General features: G+C 34.9%; 1 protein-coding gene across 2 annotated transcripts in view; it reads left to right on the top strand.

Annotated features, from left to right (window-relative positions):
- The window catches only part of PSME4 (proteasome activator subunit 4), a 100,505-nt gene that overhangs the window by 9,398 nt on the left and 69,618 nt on the right, over window positions 1-21,489 (top strand). For both annotated transcript variants that reach the window (XM_045446049.1, XM_045446050.1), the window contains exons 2-3: window positions 10,219-10,359; window positions 11,004-11,120. In XM_045446049.1, the coding sequence (XP_045302005.1) occupies window positions 10,219-10,359; window positions 11,004-11,120 (258 nt within the window). The remainder of the gene's footprint in view (window positions 1-10,218; window positions 10,360-11,003; window positions 11,121-21,489) is intronic.

The raw sequence follows: 21,489 nt of genomic DNA, 5'->3' as shown, positions 1-21,489 counted from the left end.
GAGTAGAAATTTTTAGAGTAAGAAATTTTATGAACGCAGGCTTTTGCAATTGAGTGTTTATATTTTAGGCTGATTCCTAAAGAGTGTTTTTTATGTTTTTAATTTTTTTAGAGAGAGAGCGTGCACAAGTGGGGGAGAGGGTCTGAGGGAGGGAGAGAGAATCTTAGTTCCATGCTCAGCTTGAAGCCCGATGTGGGGTTTGATCCCACGACCCTGGGATCTTGACCTGAGCTGAAGTCAGGAGTCGGTTGCTCAGTTGACTCAGCCACCCAGGCACCCCAGATTCCTGAAGAGTTTAGTCAGAATAGTTTCTCTTTTGAGGGAAAATGGGTTACTTCCAGAGATACCAGTAAATAAGATGTTGTCAAATTTCTGTCAACATGTGTCAAGCAGAGGTCCCTATTTTGTGTATGGCAGGAAAAAAGTTATTTAACAAATTCAGGAATGATTTAAAATGTGATATTTCTTTTTAAATTATAATTACATAAACAAATATCTTAAAAGGTTTTCACTTTGTGGGCTTTTTTTTAGTTTGTATGGTATCACAATTTTTTAAATCTACATTTTGATTTATTAATGCTTATAGAGAATTTTTCACTTGTGGGTTATAACCATAGAGTTGTGAAATCAATTTAGGTCTTACCAGTTTTTTGGTTTTTTGTTGTTGTTTTGGGCCGTTTTGTTTCTTTTCTAGTGAACTGCATTAGAATTATTAGTGTAAATTTAGAGGAATAAAGGTGAATGTTCATGACCTTAATTTGTTATATATATGTTTACGTGTATATCATGGATTATAGATGATGGCAGGTTGTGGCCCCCAAAATATGAAAGCTATTAATTTTATAGGTTTCTTTCTGTGATTCAGGTCTTATCATCAACAACTACGCCTTGAGCTATAAAGGTATAAGGGATGAAAATGAAAAGTTACAACAGTTCAAAAATTAAACTGAGGGATCTTACAAGAGAGCATTAATCAATAGATTGTTGAATGAGAGGTACAGATACTACCTATCATATATTGAGGCCTCAGAAAGTGCCAGCACTATGCTAATAACTTTACATTCATTTTTTCATTTAATTTTCACAAACAACCCTATGAATTGTAGGTATGTTTGTTACCCCAGTTTTACCTTTGAAGAAATGAGGCTTAGTGAGGTAATATATTGGCTGGTTTGCCTGAAGACCACAGGGCTCTTGCTCTTAACCCTGTGTTCTAGAGGAAAGAAACCCCCAGGCTGTATACCTGGGAAAGGGGAAGTGCACCTGAACATTGAGGTGGGATTTGGTTAGATAAGGAGGAATTTTGAAAAAGCTTTTTAATGTGGGGGAACAGAGATATGAGCAAATTAACCATATAACTGGTAAAGTCTATATTCAGAGCATCATATTGAAATAATCAGTTATCTGTCTCCTTCTAGGCTGTATGCTCCAAGACCATTTGTTACTTTAATGTTTCCATTCCCTGTTGCCATGTCTGGCTCTTAAATGTTCAATAAAGTCTTTCAACATATGAATGCCCCTTATCCATGCCTCCAGAGAGAAGCAACTGGGAAAAGAATAGAGGCATCATTATTAGGTATTAATAGTGGATGACTATATTATTCCAGAAGTTGTCAATTTTAATATATCATAAAGAATATAACTGCGAAATACAATCTGCTGAAACTTCAGTGACTATTGTTTAGCCTGGCGTATAGATGGGGATAAAGAGAAGTGTATACTTCAGCTTTTCTTGTCCATTTAAAACCTTCCATCCATCAGAAGTACTATACTTGGTAAAGATAATAGGCCTGTTTTTTAGTGTGTTTTGGAAACCTACTCAATGTTTTAAAGTCATTTTGCTTAATTAGGTAAAATATTTATTGTTTGAAGTGTATTTTTTCTTTTCAAAAATAGATTAGCTCTAGTGAGCTGTTTTTAGTTACATAAGCCAGTATATTTCTCAAGATATATTCATATCTTGAGTCAAAGAAATGTTTTTCAGAATGTCTGTCTTGTTTCATTCTTTGGTTAGAGTTGAAGGTTATATATGATATATGTATAGGAGCCAGAAATACAATAATGAATAAAGAAACACATATATAACTACTCTAAGAAGTAAAATGTGGAAAATAGGTTTGGTACAAGCTATTAAGGGACAGAGAACAGAGATAGCACTTTTGGTTGGGAATGAAGGAGCACTTCATGAAAAGAAGTCTTAAAGGATAGACAGGCTATCCTTTGAATATGAACAAATAATTATGTAGTAAACAAATATCCTAAGATGTATGTAGCCTCATTAATTGAAACATTATATTAGTATTATGTTTTTAATGATTTAAATATATTTTAAGCCATACATTGTGCTCCAGTCAGTCTGCTGAGGTGCAGTGAGTGGTTCTCAAATGTAGTAGAACAACTGGTACCTGGGTCCCCATTGTAGATCAGTTAAGTCAGAATGACTTCCTTGTACAATAATCAATTACCTATCACCATAGCCTTGTGAGGAAATCCAGGTTTTACTAATACAGGAATTAAATGACTTGCCCTAGGGACTGACCCGGAGCAGTTTGAATTCTCTGCAAACTTGTAAAATCACGCTGCCCCTGCTGGCTTGGCTACTGTGTTGAAATCAGTAACTATTCTGTCTATTCAGAGTAGATAATAATGTTGGGAGTTGCAAAGCAATCTAGAGCATGGAAATGTAAGGTATTCTCTACTTTAGATAACACCTAATTTGCCTTTCTTCCTTATCAGCAGACACTTGGAATTGATATCCTTTATTGTTGTTTGTTTCTGATAGTGTATCCCTTTTCTTGATCCTCAGCTTGACCTCTCTGGAAGTGAAATGGGAGAATAAGGAACATTCTCTTGGTTGTGTCTTTTTGCCACAGTATGCTGTTCTTGGCTCTGTTCCTCTCCCTAGAGCCATCTCCTGTGCCTCTTCCTGCCTCTTTCTCCAAATGCTCAGATTTTCTTGACCTTGGGTTGCTTATTTACAGTGATGACAGCTTTCTAATCTTTGAAGATTCACATCCGTGGTCACTTACATGTGATGAAACATTGGCTTAAAAAAAAAAATCACAAAACTCTAATACTACTTCGTTTATCCCCCCCGCTTCTGTATAGTTTTCCAGTATGTGTTTCCTCACATCTGATTGTGAGTTCATAGTGTAAAGGAAAAAAGTATATGAATCATATTCTTGTCCTGTGTATGTCTTTTGCTCTAGAAATGCTTTTTGAATACATGGGTAGTTGAGTGAAAAGAGAAGGAGAGGTGGATTTCTGAGAAAACTCTTTATTTTTTCTGTTCACTCACTGTTCCTACCAATGAGAAGCTATATCTGCATTTTTAATATTATACGTAATGATGAAAGACTTAGTCCTGGAATAAAGTCAGAGTAATAAATTCCTGATCCTCTAGTGTTCTCTGCAAATTTTGCCTTTTTTATTTTTTCAATTTGATGCTGTCTTAGGAACAGAAGATAGTAAAGTGGGGAGGGAGGTTGGGTTTTTTTGTATTATTTTGTTTTCTGGTTAGAGGGAAGAATGTTTCAGGTATTTCATTGGTCATGGTTATTTTATTTGCTTTAAAATACTTGTCAGTTAGTCCTAGCTGTCGGGTATTAAGACATAGTTTAGAAAATTCTTATGTGTCACCATTTATTCAGATATTTTACATTTTAGTACAGTTTTATTGTTTTAGAATGTACTTCTTGCACATTTCTTTTAGAGAAATTTCTAATGAATCTTTTTGTTGATATTATGAGAATGGAACAGTTTTCCTTCATTCATCATTATTTTTAATCTGGGTGCCATACAGGAAGGCTACTGATTTCAAAAGACATATTCTGTGGATTTTCTTATGTAGTGTAAAAGTAGTTTTTTGTTGCTAGTTTTGGATGTCTTGGGGAAAATCCTAGTATTGACAACATCCTCTTCTACTGTTCCTGAAACAGTTGCCCCTATTTGTGTTTCCTAGGTTACTTTTTTAATCTCTACATTCAGAATAATGCTAAATAATAATAGTAACAATAGTCATTATTGCCCTGAATCTGTCTGGTTTTAAATGTTTTAGACTTTTAAAGGTGGTTTTTTGCAAAAAGAAAAAAAAAGTTTTTTGCTTTTAAAGGAAGCGCCTCTTAGAGGGGGCAGCATGCCTCAAGTCTGATATTAACCTTTAAGACTGTGTGTTTTTAAGTAATTTGGTTTCAAACACTTTGCTAGTATTTTCTAATTTATATTTTATTATAATCAGACTATTTGGCCAGAATAATGTCCATATTAGAATTAAGTGAGTTCTTCTTTGTGGCCTAGTTTATGACCAGTTCTATAAGTGTTCCACAGAGAGAGAAAAGAGGGCACAGTTTCTGTAATCTCACAATTTTTATTTGTCTTTAAAAGTCAGCTTTATTAATTACATGATTTTAATTACATTCAAAGTCTGATTGAAATGTTAAAGACATCCAGTCATTGATTTTGTTGCTGCTCTTCAGCACTTAAAGTTTTATTTTCCTCTTCAAGACTAGGTAGTAGGTGTATTGTATACTTTTTTCAGGAGATGCATAATCCCTGGTTTTCTTTTTGTGATGTTAGTAACCATCCTACATTCTTTAAAGAATGCCAAATGCTTATTAGCTGAATTTCTCAAAAGAACTTTTCCTCCTGAACTATTGTTTACCCTGCGGTGCAATTCCTATAGGAACCAGGATGAATGTGACATTGGTTCTCTTCATTTACCAGCTTTTAAGATAATGATTTTGTTCCTTAGCATTCTTCAAATGCTCTGAGTTTTCTTTTGTTTGTATTTATATTTTTAGTATCATTATATTTAAACATTCATGGTAGTTAATTATCCTGATTCATGCTCTCTGGTGTCATTTTTTGGCTATTGAGAACTGTACAATTTGACTCCTGTTCTCTTTTAGATAAGGCTTTAAGGGGCACCTGGGTTAGGCATCTGACTTCGCCTCAGGTCATGATTGCACCATTTGAGTTCCAGTCCCGCATCTATGCTGACAGCTCAGAGCCTGGAGCCTGCTTCTGATTCTTTGTCTCCCTCTCTCTCTGCCCCTCCCCAGCTCATACTTTGTCTCTCTCAAAAATAAACAAACATTAAAAAAAATTTTCAGTAGGACTTTAATATTAAGTCTTTGATAAGAGGGCTGTTTTTATTAAGAGAAATGCAGAAATATTGATTGCCTGATTTTAAACATTGTATTTTATAACAGAAATTTGATATGAAATGTTTTGACATGTTAATTATAAAAATAATGCCTTTTTATTTTATAAAGTTTGAATAAACAAAGGTATATAGAAGAACATGAAAACCACTCAGTTGTACCACTCAGAGGTAACATGTTATAGTGTTTATCTTTTCATCTTAACGTATGATTATGTGTTTTTATTTAGTTGTATTCATATGTATTTTGTATCCTGCTTTTTTTATATGACATTTCATTTCACATCCACTAAATTTAACAAACTGTTCTCTTATGTTGGATTTCCAGTTGTTGGGGTTTTTTTCCAGGAAGATTATTGCAGGTGTACATAGAAAAACTTTGGTATTTTGACTATGATATTCTGGATTTTTACTTAGGATATATTGCTAGATGTAGGATTTTTAAAAAGTCATCCATAAATACTTTTAAGTGTTCTAAATGAACATAGTTAAACTCTGGCCTTTAAATTTTAAAGTTAAAATTCCATTTTTTTGCCTTTTGAGGAGGACTTCCTGAAATAAAGCATTTATTTAAGGTTAAATGTTATTGCTGAATGTCTCACGTGTTTTATAATTACAAATAGGCTTTTTAAAAAAAATTTTTTTAACGTTTATTTATTTTGAGAGAGAGAGAAACAGAGCACAAGTGGGGGAGGGACAGAGAGAGAGGGAGACACAGAATCCAATGCAGGCTCCAGGCTCTGAGCTGTCAGCACAGAGCCTGATGAAGGGCTCAAACTCATGAACTGTGAGATCATGACCTGAGCTGATGTCGACCGCTTAACCAACTGAGCCACCCAGATGTCCCTATAATTACAAATAGTCTTAATGTTGCTCTGAAATGATGTTAATTTCACTTGATAGGTAGATGTAGTTAGAACCTTAGAAACCCAGTGATTGCCTTGAAGAAAAATAACTAGTGAATGACAAAACTTGTATTGAAAATGAGTATTTTTAGCTTCTAGCAACCTCTGAATCTTAGTTCATTTCAATAATGTATAATTTTATATTTATACTATCTTCAGGATGTATAGTAGAAAAAAACTTTGATAGTATTGAACATCTTATTAATTACTCTTCCTGGTATGCTGCTGTCTTTCTTTACTCAAGATTAAAAATTAAAGCATTTGATTAATACACTATAAGATTGTGAGGAGGAAGCAGTTAAAAAATGTGTTTGTGGGGTACCTGAGTAGCTTAGTCCGTTGAGCAGCTGACTCTTGATTTTGGCTTAGGTCACAATCCCAGGGTCCTGGGATTGAGCCCTGTGTCAGGCTCTGCGCTGAGCATGGAGCCTGCTTAAGATTCTTTCTCTCCCCCCACCCCTCTCCCCTGCTTACACATTCTCTCTAAAAAAAAAAAAAAAAAATTTGAAGTACTTTTGTATTATCTTTAACTGTCCCCCCCCCCCCCCCCCCACTGTGAGAGGGTGGAACATAATGACTTGTCATCTGTATATTCTGGATAGTTTAAAAAATATTCTGTTCAAAAGATCAATCTTGACTGTTACCAAGGTTTTCAACTATTTTGAGACATCTAATAGTAATTTTTAGTTCTAAAATTTAATGTGAAAATTAATTGGAAAAAGAATAGACCGTCTCTTAATATGGTCTAAAGTAGGATTTTTGAACATAAATACACAGAAAAACCAACTAAATTTCCTTTCCTTTTTTTTTTTCTTTTTTTCCTTACAGTTTTATTGCATTTCACACTCCTGTATATTTAATGGACTAGATTTAAGATGGAAGTCGGGAGTATATATTTTAAACAATCTAATGTGTAAGAAAACTAAGTAATGTCAGGCAATTTTTTGGGGGTGGCTGTACCATTTTATACACCCACCAGTAACATATGAAAGGTCCGGTTGTTCCACATTCTCACCCAAACCAGATATTATTAGGCTTTTTAATTTTAGCCAGTCTGGTGGGTGTAGTGGTACCTTACTGTGGTTTTAATTTGCTTTTACTGAGGAGTAAGGGTGTTGAGTACCTTTACATTTGCTTATTAGTCGTCTGGATGTTGTCTTCTGAGAAGCGCCTACCCGAGTCTTCTGCCTTTTTTATTGGGTTGTGTCTTTTTCTTTCTGATTTGAAGGAGTTCTTATGTAATTTGGATATGAATACTTTGTCAGATGTACGTATTCCAAATATTTCATTGGGCTTTTCACTTTTAATAGTGTTTTATTGTGAATAGAATTTCTCAATTTTAATGAATACCAGTTATTAATTTTCATGTAGTACTTCTTGTGTTCTTCAGAAGAAATATTCTTGGACTGCATTTTGAAAAATGCTGAGACAAGAACCATTTTCTGGCTGACAAGAACTATTTCCTGGTTGACAGGGAAAATAAAAGGTTTCTTTCTGAGTAATCCCCCTAACATCTCTCGTTTTGTCAGCAGTTCTACCTCCTCTAGGAATCCCCCTGTTTGTCTCTTTTCAGCATATTGAATTTGGGGCTCTGAGTTTTACATTCCTGATGTTAATAAGCACATAGTTGTCTTTCTACTGCGGTAAATGCAGTGGGCTGTAGCTAACTTCTTTCAGTGACTTAGGGCAGTATTTCCCAATTTTTCCACAGAAGTATCCTAGCCTCAGAGGAGAGTGAATGCAGGACCTCAGGGGTATCTAGCGTCCTGGCCAGACCTGAAGTAGCCACTGAAAGCAAGGGACGTCTTTGAACTCTTCTGTGTGTGCTGCTTTAGGAATATATTTAGGAATATAGCTTTCATTTGAAAGTAGCATTTAATTGATTCTACCTTTCACTCCAAAATTTAAAGTGACATTGAGGGAGGCTGCAGGAGGTTATACCATGTTTATTCAGCTTTGAAGTATCTCAGGTAGCCCCAGGCTTAGGGTTTTTAGATATTGCCTTTACTAATCTGTTTACCAGTCCAGTGTGGTTAAGAAACTTGTACAGTAATTACTGGTAGAGGCAAAACAGTATCTCAGGTCTCATTGCTCTGCGTCCCATACTATCTGATCAACAGAGTACTAAGGTGAAATCACGGGATTATACCTTGAAACAACAGAAAAGAGCTGAATGAATAAATAAATACACAATAGTCTGAGAAAATGAAAAAGTGTGTTTTTAGTGGACCAAGAATTTTGAGGAATTTCTGGGAGAGAAAAGCAGTTAGATATTTTACTTTATTTTATTTTATTTTATTTTATACATTAAATTTTATTTAAATCCAAGTTAGTTGACATAAAGCATAATAATGATTTCAGGAATAGAATTTAGTGATTCATCACTTACATATAACACTCAGTGCTCATCCCAACAAGTTCCCTCCTTAGTACCTATCATCCATTTAGGCCATCAACCCACTCCCCTTCCCTCCAGCAACCCTAGTTTTCTGTATTTAAGAGTCTATTATGGTTTTCCTCCCTGTTTTTATCTTATTTTTCCTTCCCTAGATATCCTAATTTTAGAAGTTAAGTGTAAGTTCAATTTGATCTTAGCTATCAGAGAAGTGCTAGAGATCATATAAGGAGTATTAATGTCATGTTTTCTGTTCATTTATATATTTGTCTGTAAAGTGGTCTTCCTCAAAGGATTTTATGATTCTTAAGTGTCCAGTCATTTGTTCTAAGTAAGTTTTTGATTACTTAAGTTTTTGTTACTTAGGCATCCCTAAAATATTCTGTAGTCATCCTTCCTTTTGGGGATGCTTTTTCCTTAACTTTGCTTGTAGTTGATGCTTTTGATGGCCTTGGTTCCCTAAAGTTAAAAGTACTGAAAATGTGTAACTTTGAGGTAAAATACTGTATTATTTTGGGTAGTAACTTAATTTTATTATAATTATGAGTTAACTCAGGAACACATAGTGTAAGTTATGTAACTTTTGCTGTATTGTTACAGGATTCTAAGCAAACTATTATGTATTCTTCAAAGATTCTGTGGTTAAACAGTAAACTTCTATTATCTGTACTCTCTTGTTCTATTTTTTGTATTGTGATATGCTGCTTTTAAATACTTTTAGGAGTTATAAACTGATGATTCTCTTGAATGTACCCTTGCTTAATAAAGGGAAGGGGACAGAGAAACTCCTTTCAAGGTTACTTATGATCACAGGCCAGTTAAGAACAAACAACAATAAGACAGCAGTGTTTTTAATTGGTCATTGAATGTTGATGAGAATTCAGTTATCATTATAAGCCTTTTGTTAATTATTATTGGGTAGTCTCTTAATTAAATACAGAATAATTCTTCCTCCATAGCAGTAAGTATAAAATGCTTAACATCAAGGGCATTTGAAATTAAGGTATCACTATATATATATATTTTTTTTTTTTTTTTTTTTTAAGTTTATTTATTTTGAGAGCGAGAGAAAGCCTGAGTCAAGGAGGGGCATAGAGAGGGAAAGAGAGAATCCCAAACAGGTCTGCACTGTCAGCACAGAGCCCAACACAGGGCTTGAACCCACAAACTATGAGATCATGAACTGAGCCAAAGTTGAACGTTTAACTGGCTGAGCCACCCAGGCGCCCCACATATTTTCTTTATTGTGGCAAAAAGAGATAATTTTATCCTCTTAACAGTGTTTAAGTATATAGTACAGTATCATTAACTATATGTACGTTGTTGTACAACGGATCTCCAGAACTTTTTCATCATGTTTCCTGTACCCACTGAATAACTCCATTTCCCTGTGTGCCCCACCTCCACTTGTTCCTGGCAACTACCATTCTGTTTGTTTCAGTGAGTTTCATTGTTTTAGATCCTGCATATATGTGGAATCATGCAGTGTTTGTCTTTTATGATTGGCTAATTTTACTTAGCATAATGTCCTCAAGGTTCCTCCATGTTGTAGCATATGACAGAAATCTCTTTTTAAAAGGCTTTATAATCCATTGGGTGTGTACGCGTGTGTATTCCACATTATCCTTATTTATTCATCCATCAGTGGACATTTACATTGTTTCTACACTTTGAATATTATGAAAAATGCTACTGTGAATATGGATGTGTCACCATACTTCTTTTTGAAGGCTGTATTGATTTTTTTTTTTTTTCAGATATATTCGACTTTATGGGAGAAAATTTAGCAAAGAAGATCATGTTCTTTTTATCAAGTTATTGTATGAGCTGGTATCAATTCCAAAACTGGAAATCAGCATGATGCAGGGATTTGCCCGTCTCTTAATCAACTTGTTAAAGTAAGTAAATTTCCTATGGTTTCTGCTAACATTTTTTGGTTTGTTTCTTCAAGGTTTTAGGGAATGAGAGCTAAGTGTTCTTTGGTAAGAAGACCCAAGTCCCAAATTTCCAGTTAACAAAAAGATTGCAGAAAACTCTATCATAAGTTTAAGCTATATGTGTTAATTAATTAAAATTCCATCTCCTCGATGAAGCCTTCTGTTTTGTAGCAGACACTGAACTATATGTTTAAACAAACCTGATGTTTGTTTAAACTAGTTCTCTTATATGTTGTAAGATCCTTGAGAAGACATGGATCATTTATTCTTTTCTTATTCCTGGAAACCCAGAACAATGCTGGAAACATTAAGTACTCCATCAATGACATGGAAAAATAAGAAATTCATTGGCAATAATGGTGGCACAAATGTAAATGCCCCTTTTTACCTGGTGCTCTTTGAGATGTGAGCAGCAGTAAGAATCTGGTGCATTGTTCTTCCTACTGCTGCGTTCTACCAATGAGTTGCCATGGATGGGGAAAAGCAAGGCCCACCAGGATGACAGCAACATTTAACAACTGTCGTCCTTGTGTGGTAGCGGTAATATACAAACAACTGAACGTGAATATATGCATATATGTTTACTTTTCTTTTTTTTTAATTAGGAAAAAGGAACTTCTTTCAAGAGATGATTTGGAGTTACCTTGGAGACCACTTTATGACATGGTGGAAAGAATATTATATTCCAAGACAGAGCACCTGGGATTAAATTGGTTTCCTAAGTAAGTATTTCCTTCAAGTACTTCTTTGGGAGCACTTGGGCCTTTTAGGATTTGGTCATAATTGATAAATAATTGGGTTATTTGAGATAAGCAAATACACATTTCAATGTGCTCATTACTATGAAACTTAACTCCTAAAACAATTTATTGCCTTCTTTAAACTATATCTGAAGTTGCAGTTATGAATTTCCCACCAGGATATCTGATCACTAATATTACCATGCTGAGCAAAGAAAACAGATTTTTGTTTGAAATCTTGAATTTGTCATTGAAAGTAATACACATTTGGTATTCTTTATTATATATCCACATGTATTTTAATACTGCAAATAAAACAAATGCCTTGAGAAGAGGAGGTTGGCATATTCCAGGAGACACCCACATCACAATTAGAGAACCATTAGTTTCAGTGACTGTTCGTGAATGTAAGCTATTCAGATGCACGACTTCTTGATTTAGACATACTAGGATTATGAACCTCTGACTAATTCTGCCTTCTTGTACATGCCTCCTAGCTCTTCCAGATCTCTAATTTTGGTGTGTTCTGTATTTTATTCTGAATTTATGGAGTACAATATGATGATCTGTCCTTTTTGGTTAATTAATAGTGATTTTAGATTTGATCTAGCTCTTTTCTCAGTCTTAGCATGTTTGGCTTAAAGTACTCAAACTATTTGTGATTGAGGTTTATTTTTTAGGAAAATTTCTACAGTTTTCTTCAATTTATTTTTTCTCTACTGTTTGTCATACACATATGTACTCATTTCCGGAAGAACACCATTTTATACACTTGTATTATTTTCCTCTTTCTTTTTTATAAATTAAGTCTTTAAAGATTTGTTTCTGTTGTTTCTCTCTCAATTCTAGGCATGTTTTCATTATTTCATGACTTCTTATAGTCTCCCCCTTTCAGTTCATTTAATCCACCACTCAGCTTCACCACTCAGCAGTCTTTGTTACACCCTTACATAGAATTTTCTGAAAAATGACCACAGATGGTAGATTTTAAAAGATTTTCAGGTCATAATTAAATAGCGAAATGATGTAAATGAAAAGAAGTTTTGAAAAATGACTATAGGTGATCCTGAACTTAGGCCCTAATTGGTTTTTGGACGGTGGTCACAAACAGAGTGGTAAGAAATCATTTCTTTCCTAAAGATTTCATGGGTTAAAACAAGGAAACCCATTTCAACCATAAAATGAACAGAATTCACCATGAAACTAAGTGGTACATCATTCAAATATATTTTTATAAGTATTTATTATGAAAACCCAAAATTTAGCATAAAAGCTTTGTTATAAAGGTTCCTTTTGAGTATTTCTGCTGGAGGAAATATGGCATGGACTAGATTGACTGGGTCTTCTTAAAATATGAGGCCATTTAGGCTTTCACTAGAATCAGCAATTTCAGGGAACTTTCAATGATGTTCAAAATCAGTTATCTTTTTGAAAATTTTCAGGCTGATTGTTCGGCTGCCTCAGAAAAATCTTTGGTAAATGATAGAGGAGAGAAGGCTATTTATTTCTTCAGTAATTCTTTCTTCTGGCTCCTGGGTGACTCAGTTAAGCATCCAACTTTGGCTCAGGTCATAATGTCATGGTTTGTGGATTCAAGCCCTGCATCCGGCTCTGTGCTGACAGCTTGGAGCCTGGAGCTTGCTTCAGATTGTGTCTCCCTCTTTCTCTCTCTCTGCCTCTCCCCTGCTTGTGCTCTTTCTCACAAAAATAAATAAACATTAAAAAAAAAAAAATTCTTCAGTAAGTCCTTCCTGCAGTAAGTACTTCCTGCCCTGAGGTGTACCTTTTCAAAGACAGCTGCTTCCTTTTAAGTCTTATGTGGTCGCTAATACTTATCTATGGCTTGCTTTCCTGGAAGTTTTGTCAGAACTTATCACACTTAGTGTCAGTCAGTGCTTATAGTTCCTCCCCTGCATCTTGATACTGTACTTATTATTACCATGTCTTTTCCTGAATCTTCCCATCATCTTTGCTCTCATGGAAACCTTCTTCCTTAAAAGTTTCACCATGAGGGCTGTATGGGTGGCTCAGTCATTTAAGCACCCAACTCTTGGTTTTGGCTCAGGTCACGACCTCACGGTTTGTGAGTTCAAGCCCTGCATCGTGCTCTGTGCTGATAATGTGGAGCCTGCTTGGGACTCGCTCTTTCTTCCTCTTTCTGCCCTCCTCTGTTTGCATGCACTCTCTCTCAAAATAAATAAATAAACTTAAAAAAAGAAGTTTCACCATGAGTGTTCTTGGTCTTTTGAAGAAACATCATGTATTTGTTGAAATCTTTGCTTGGTTTAAAGCAGGCAGCATCCACTTTTGTATTCTGTAGTTAACTATTCTAAAATGAAATTCATAAGCAATATGACTTACCTATACTCTTTATCTGTACTCAGTGACAAAAATCAATATAAATAATTTGTTAACCATAAAATGATTCCCATAATGGGAAGGTAGTTTATTATAAAACAATATGTGTTTTGAATATGCATGCAATATTACACGAAAAGACACAATATAGTATTGAGATTTTGCACCTACTTATAATGAGTAAGTTTGAATTTAAAAGCAAGAACATCAAAACATTTTGTATAAGAAGTACAAGAGAATAAAAGAGCAGCATTATGAATGGACATTAAAGTAAAAACTAGCACTAGGATAAAGAATAACAAATAGGACTTACTTAAATATGACAAGAGAGAAGTAGCTTTAATTTCAGAGTACTGAGCTGGGGAAAAAGAAAGTATGATATTCTTACAGATAAGCTGGCCTTATTATATAGTGTCACAATAATTCTTTATGTAATGATATGGAATAGTGTAGTTATTTGGTATCACAAAACATTATTCTTGAACATTATTACATTTGAAAGAAATAGAGGCAAAGGATGAATTGGGAAAAGAAATATTGATAAGCCATAGAGAATTTGTGCAGTGGGCTTCCAGTGACTGTATCAGTAAGATTGAAAACTAACAAGCAGTGCTAAAGTAAATTAATAAATAATGTCAGTATATAATTTTTGCAACATAAATTGCTTTATGTGCCATACCAAAAAGGATGACAATAACATAAGCATTTAAAGTGTTTATTTCTTTTTGAGAGATAATATGAAGCTTTTTAACAGCAAAATTACTAATGAAATTCTGTGATGCCATGTTTTATATCTGCTAATTGCCAATGTAATGACAGTTGGTTCTAAACTGTTAAAATAGTCTTCAATCTTAGTTGCATATTTCACTCTTCATGTGTATAGCATTGGCAGATCGAGTTTTGCGGTTGGAATTGCTATGATAGTGTGATTTTTGGGGGGAGAGGGCGGGGAGTAATGAATAACCCTAGGTAAAGTTTTCAAGAAATCAAAATACTTACTTCAATTTATATGTTTATTATATTCCTAGAAGATTCAGTGTCTGTTAAAACTTTACAAAAAATAATTAACGGTTAAAAACAGTTTACTTTTTACTTTACAGTTTACTTTTTTTAACTGGGTGGCTCAGTTGGTAAGTGTCCAATGCTTGATCTCGACTCAGATCATGATTTCAGGGTTTGTGAGATGAAGTCCCACATCGGGTTCTGTGCTGACAGCGCTTAGCCTGCTTAGGAGTCTCTCTGCCCTCTCTCTCTATCCCTCCCCTGCTCTCTCTGGCTCACTCTCTCTCAAAATAAATAAATAAACTAAAAAAAAAAAAAAAAAAAAAAAAAAATCCTAGCTTTTTAGTTTCCAAACCAGTATTTTTTTTCCTGGACCAGTACTTTTCAAACTGTCCACTTAATACCTCCTCTTTCCTTGAGGCTTTGAGGTGTCTCTTAAAGTGGTCTAGTGTGAGAAATTTCTTGGAAATTTCACATGTTATTTTAAACATTGATATTGGTATTAGGCTTATAAATAATGTTTTCAGGGGCACCTGGCTGGCTCAGTCAGTGGAACATGTGACTCTTGGTCTCAGGGTTGTGAGTCTGAACCCCATGTTGGGTGTAGAGATTACATAAAATTAGAATCATTTTTAAAAAGTAGTATTTTCATAAGTAAAAATTCCTCCAATCTATATCTTGACTAAAATTGATGCTCCTGGAAGATGAACCATATTTGTTCTGTGGTTTGGATTGCTCACACCCAGGGGCTGTGTGTGCCATTGAATGGAGTACATATTGTGCTTTCTTTTTTTTTTTTCCCGATTTTTTTTATTTTTGAAAGAGAGAGACATAGTGGGAGTAGGAGATGGGCAGAGAGAGGGAGACACAGAATCTGAAGCAGGCTCCAGGCTCTGAGCTGTCAGCACAGAGCCCGATGCGGACCTCGAGCCCACGGACTGTGAGATCATGACCCAAGCTGAAGTCAGACACTCAACCGACTGAGTCACCCAGGCGCCCCTGGAGTACACGTTGTGAAGTGCAGCTCTGTGATGCAGACACTTTTTAAAAATGGTAATGTGTTGTTCCAATTTAAAGGGATCACAAGAATACTAAGGATCTGGAACCACTTTTGAGGGGGATTTTGCTTGGTGAGAGGCAACTGTAGGACAAAATTAGAAACCTAATGTCTCTGTAAGAAAAGTAGAAGGAATTGTACTTAAAACACTTTTCAGGACTATAATTCTTTATTCACTTTCTCCAACTTTCTATAATCTTTTTACTGTTACCATCAGATATTTACCACCTTTTGAAAGGAATACCTATATACCTATATAGTTATAAAACCTCACCTTTGAAGGATTATCAACCTCTTTGGTTCTTGGACTTTGTTCGTCACACTTGCCTTAATCTTAAAATCAGAAATCTAGTAGTCTTAGTTCTTAGGCGGAAATATTAGAGAAACCAGTTGGAGAGCTATACAGCACTACTTTTTAGTTTCTGCTTCTTAGAGCTGTTCTATGTCCTCTGGATTTCTAATAGGGAATCATTTAAAACATTTTAAAATTCCATTTTTTTTCTTAAGCTTCTGTTCAGTGTACTAGTATAGCAAGTGTTTATAGTCCAGGGATAATGTTATGACTTCACAAACATTTTATTTCAGAAAACCCCTGAAAACCCTTTAATATGGCATGCTTTTGGAATTGGTATTTTTGCTTTGAGTATTTTCATCTTAGCTGTATTCTGACTCATTTTGAAACAGTTTTGTCAGCTGACTGCATGTGTTCATACTATTTTTAGAATACTATTTTTATAATCAAAAGTGAAAGGTTGCTTCATTTGTTAACTGTCTTTCAGGTCTTAAACTCATGTGCCTTATGTGTTTTTCTTTATTGAAACTACTGCTAAGGGTGCCACGCATGTCAATAGGATTTTAAAAGCGGTTCTATTTTTTGGAGCAAGGATTATCCAGCTTTCTTCTTTCTCTTCCCCTTTTCCCTTATCTTTCTCCCTCCTCTTCTCTTCAACTCTCCCTTTATTCCTTCTGTTGTTCTGCCTTTATGCTTCAGGGGCAAGAGACCATTTTCATTCTTCTCTGTTTCTCATTTCTACTGGAGAAACAAATTGTAGGATTTTGTTATTTGATAAATCAAAATTGGAAAGGAATTCGGTAGTTTGAACTTGATAATAGTAATGTAAGAATCACTTAATGATTATATTACAAAAGAAGCATTTGAACCTTAGGGGCCTAGTTTTATAAAATAGTGTCCCCCACACTTAACTGGGGTAGCATCTTGCAAGTTACTAATAAAGGCTGTTACTACTAACAAGGTATGGAGGAATTATGCATAAATCAGCTTTTACAAATGGGCACAGACAATTCATATTTTAGTAGATACATGTGTGTAAATTTGTTTAGTCTTGTCACCATCAGTTTGATTTTTGTGAGTTGTTCAGTGTTAAAAGGCTTACATATTTGCATCATGAGCAGTTTGGGCCTAGATAACTCATTTACTTTTTTCAAAATATATTTTTAAGATCTATTTTTCTTTCATATAGATCATTCTCTAAGGGGATCGTAGAGTATTAAACATTTCCTTTTTTTTAGTATGTTTTTTAAAGTTTATTTGAGAGAGAAAGAGAGCGCATGGAGGCAGGGGGAAGGGGGAAGAGCAGAAAGAGAGGAAGAGAGAGAATCCCAAGCAGGCTCTCTGAGCTATCAGCACAGATCCCAGAGGGGCTGGATCTCATGAACTGTGAGATCATGACCTGAGCTGAAATCAAGAGTCAGATGCTCAACTGACTGAGCCACCTAGGCGTCCCTAAATATTTTCATTTTTCATATTAATCTGCTTCTGAAGAAACTTGATTATTTCCCTTTTTGGTGCTTGTTCTTGATGGCTTTTGTTTCTCAATTAATCTGACAAAGGACTGTTTGATTTGGTGCTCTTATCCCCAAGATACAGCTAAATCCTCTGTTCCCCCTTCAACACATGGAAATGACATGTTCTTACTCTGCTGGAAGTTTCTTGACACATGTGGCTATATTTATAAACTTAAGTTACTATCTGCAGCTCGAGAATGATCTCTAGCTACAGAATTTAACGTGATAATAAAATGATGAGAGCAATTTCTTTGAAGCCCTGTTGAAATTTAAAATAGTTTATGGTTATTTTGTTAATAAGCAGTAATTATTAATAAGGTAAATGTAGTGATCATTTACTTATTTGAGTCAGAGTGCATGAGTGGGGGAGGAGCAGAGAGAGAATCTTAAGCAGGCTCCATGCCCAGTGTGGAGCCCAGCTTGGGGCTTGATCCCACAACTGTGAGATCATGACCTGAGCCGAAATCAAAACTCAGATGCTTAACCCACTGAGCCACCCAGGCATCTAGATGTAGTGATTTATTAACATGGTATTTGAGGAATATTCTATTTGCTTTTTTAAAAATACTATTTTTACTTTTATTTGGAAATGAGAGAATAAATGGTTGATCTTATTTTATTAATGACTTTGGTAGTGTGTTCCCAAAAGTTGTATCTGTGTTACAATGATTTTTCTTTAGAAGCATTTAAAAATATTTAGTTCAAAATCAGGAGACTATAGATGCTGGAGAGGATGTGGAGAAACGGGAACCCTCTTGCACTGTTGGTGGGAATGCAAATTGGTGCAGCCGCTCTGGAAAGCAGTGTGGAGGTTCCTCAGAAAATTAAAAATAGACCTACCCTATGACCCAGCAATAGCACTGCTAGGAATTTATCCAAGGGATACAGGAGTACTGATGCATAGGGGCACTTGTACCCCAATGTTCATAGCAGCACTCTCAACAATAGCCAAATTATGGAAAGAGCCTAAATGTCCATCAACTGATGAATGGATAAAGAAATTGTGGTTTATACACACAATGGAATACTACGTGGCAATGAGAAAAAATGAAATATGGCCTTTTGTAGCAACATGGATGGAACTAGAGAGTGTGATGCTAAGTGAAATAAGCCATACAGAGAAAGACAGATACCATATGGTTTCACTCTTATGTGGATCCTGAGAAACTTAACAGAAACCCATGGGGGAGGGGAAGGAAAAAAAAAAAAAAAAAAGAGGTTAGAGTGGGAGAGAGCCAAAGCATAAGAGACTGTTAAAAACTGAGAACAAACTGAGGGTTGATGGGGGGTGGGAGGGAGGAGAGGGTGGGTGATGGGTATTGAGGAGGGCACCTTTTGGGATGAGCACTGGGTGTTGTATGGAAACCAATTTGACAATAAATTTCATATATTAAAAAATAAATAAAAAAAAATAAAAATATTTAGTTCACACTGATTAGGCTTATCATCACTTTCAGGAATTATGCATGTTCTTTTTACTTATGTGGTCAGGATTATTACAACTTATTAGTACTAGCCATGAGGCAGACTTCTTTCTTTAAGTATTTATACCTTTCTTATGGTATTATCTTGGCCCTCATTTTGTGTGAAGTGGCTGTGAAAAATGAGTACTGACTCATGAAACTATGCAATATTAGATTTTTGAAAGATTAGCTGTGAGATGAATAGTGTTTGATGGTTTTATTTGTTTAGATTTAGAGAAAGCAGGTAAAACTGAGTTTTTTAGGTTAAGTGAAGTACATTCTTCTTTTTTTTTTTTTTTTTTAAGTTTATTTATTTGGAGAGAGGGCATGTGCATGAGTGGGGATGGAGCAGAGAGTGAGGGAGAGAGGATCCCAAGCAGTCTCCATGCTGTCAGTGCAGAGTCAGACATGTGGCTCCATCCCATGAACCTCAAGATTATGACCTGAGTCAAAATCGAGAGTCAGACTGTCAACCAACTGAGCCACTCAGGTGCCCCAGGGAAGTACATTCTTAAGAAAGAAAATATATAGGCAATTACGGTTGAATTATAAGGAGGTTAAGGCAGAGGTGTGTAGAATAAGCCAGTGTTATAATTTCCCAGTTCATTTATTAAAAAGCAAATACGATAATTCTGAAGCTAAATTTTAGTTCAAGAATTGTCATGTGAAGCTAAAAATACCTCTGGCTATGGACATTCCACACTACTTTCAACTTGAATATATCATTTGCTGTACATTTCTCTGGTTTAAAAGTGAATATTGTTCTGATAATTAGGTCAGGCCAAGGAGGTAGGAAACCTTAACCGCTAGGTTTATGTAAGTCCCCTATCTCAGTAACCAGTGTAACTGGAAACTAAGGTTTTTGGCTTTCCTCAAGCTTCTCTGCTACATATTTGGCATTTAACTTTATTAATGTCATAAATAATCATAAAGAGTGAGGAAATTGTGGTCCATAGAGGAAAATTCATACAGTCATTGGTTGAAACTGGGATAAGAGCTCAATAACTGGGACCAGAACCTTACTTTCTGCCCTAATAAATAGGGTGGGAATTGGGGGAAGAATTTCCTATTTTGATGTGGTCTCCTAAATCATAAATTAACAGTTGTTCAAGAGGCAGTAGAGTAAATGTAAAAACAAAATGAGCACAAAATTTTAGTTTTTAAGGAGATTGAAAATATAATTTGTTTTGGCTAGTAAGAAATAATAATTATAGTTAATACTTTTTGTGTTTAATTCTGGGCCAGATAACTGTTTTCTTTATAATACCTCATTGAGTTTTTATAACAGCCTTCCGAGTGGTAGGTATTATTACTATTATATAGCTGGAAAAACTGCGGCTATAATATTGAACTGATAGTAAGAGACATAACTGGTAATCAAATTTAGATCTGTCTGACTCTAAAGCGCAAGTTGTGAACCATTGCATGGTATACTATGGCTTTCTTTTCAACTTAGCATGCTTTTTCTAAGAGAAAATAGGTTATGAGAAAACTCATCCAAAGCTTATTCCTTCTGTTAGAGCCCTTTTGATTAAAAAAAAAAAAAAAAAAAGTGTTTTGAATTGTAATCACTTTAATATTATAAACTCCAGCATTTGGGAAAGTACATAGTGATTATTCACTCCCTCTAAAAATTAGTGAAATATAGTCTAGTAGCATCTAGCCTTAACCTTTTATTTTATTTTTAAACAGAAACATTGTTCCCTTCATCTTGAGAGATTACAAGAATCACAAAAGGTCACTATACAGATATCACAGGTTAGAGAGATTGTACCCTTTTCTGGATAAAGAGCATGATTCCATTGGCACAGGCCTTATATATATAAAGAGGGGTTGAAATTGATTTTATTTAGAGAAACTAAAGCACATTCCCACATACCCTATTCCTCTAATGAAGTGAAGTGACAGCTATCAAGTATTATAATTAACCTCCTTCTGAAGAGTGAAGGGAACTGGAGAGAGCAGGTAGCTATGTAGGCTTTTATGACTTGCTTTTGAGAATCATTTTTGATGTTATTTGAAAGTTTGGTGGAATAGAAAAATTACCAGTGAAAATAACAGGTTTTCTGTGTTGTACTCTCAAATGAGTTGCCACAGAAACAGTAAAATAAATGTAAAGTTAACATGAACACAAACTTTAGGAACTGGTAGAATTACAAATCTTCTGCTTATTTCCTTGGACAGACACTTTACCATTTTAGAATTATCTTTTTAAAATCTACATTTAAGTTGATGCACTAGGAACTAGGTGTGTCTTTAAACCTTGGCTATAATTTATTTCTAAATGGAGTTCTTCAGTCCAGACTAAAAGAAGATCCAAAGATCTGTGCTTTTTGTTGCTCTGATAGAAAATGTCCATTGAGTATTGTAAAATAATAAATATAAATATGCATAAATATATATGAACCATAGCCTTGGTGTAAATACTTTGGAAATGCCCGGAAATAAAAATCATAGTCGTGGTCTTCAGGGAGTTTAAATGTAGTCGGAGAGTTTACCTGTTTTTTTTAACCAGGCAAACTTAGATACTCTCTAAACTAATAATTCTGTGTTTCTCAATTGCTTAGGGTTTTTTTTGTGAGAGAAGGTAGAATCTCTCCCTAATACTCAAAGAAAATGTTCTATGTCTTTCTCGCCATATGGTCCTCCTTTTTATTTTAGAATG

The sequence above is a fragment of the Leopardus geoffroyi genome, chromosome A3, assembly GCF_018350155.1.
Source record: "Leopardus geoffroyi isolate Oge1 chromosome A3, O.geoffroyi_Oge1_pat1.0, whole genome shotgun sequence".
NCBI classification, from domain to species: Eukaryota; Metazoa; Chordata; class Mammalia; order Carnivora; family Felidae; genus Leopardus; species Leopardus geoffroyi.
Note: the sequence above shows the minus strand (reverse complement) of the source record. Positions and strands in the feature narration are given on the sequence as shown.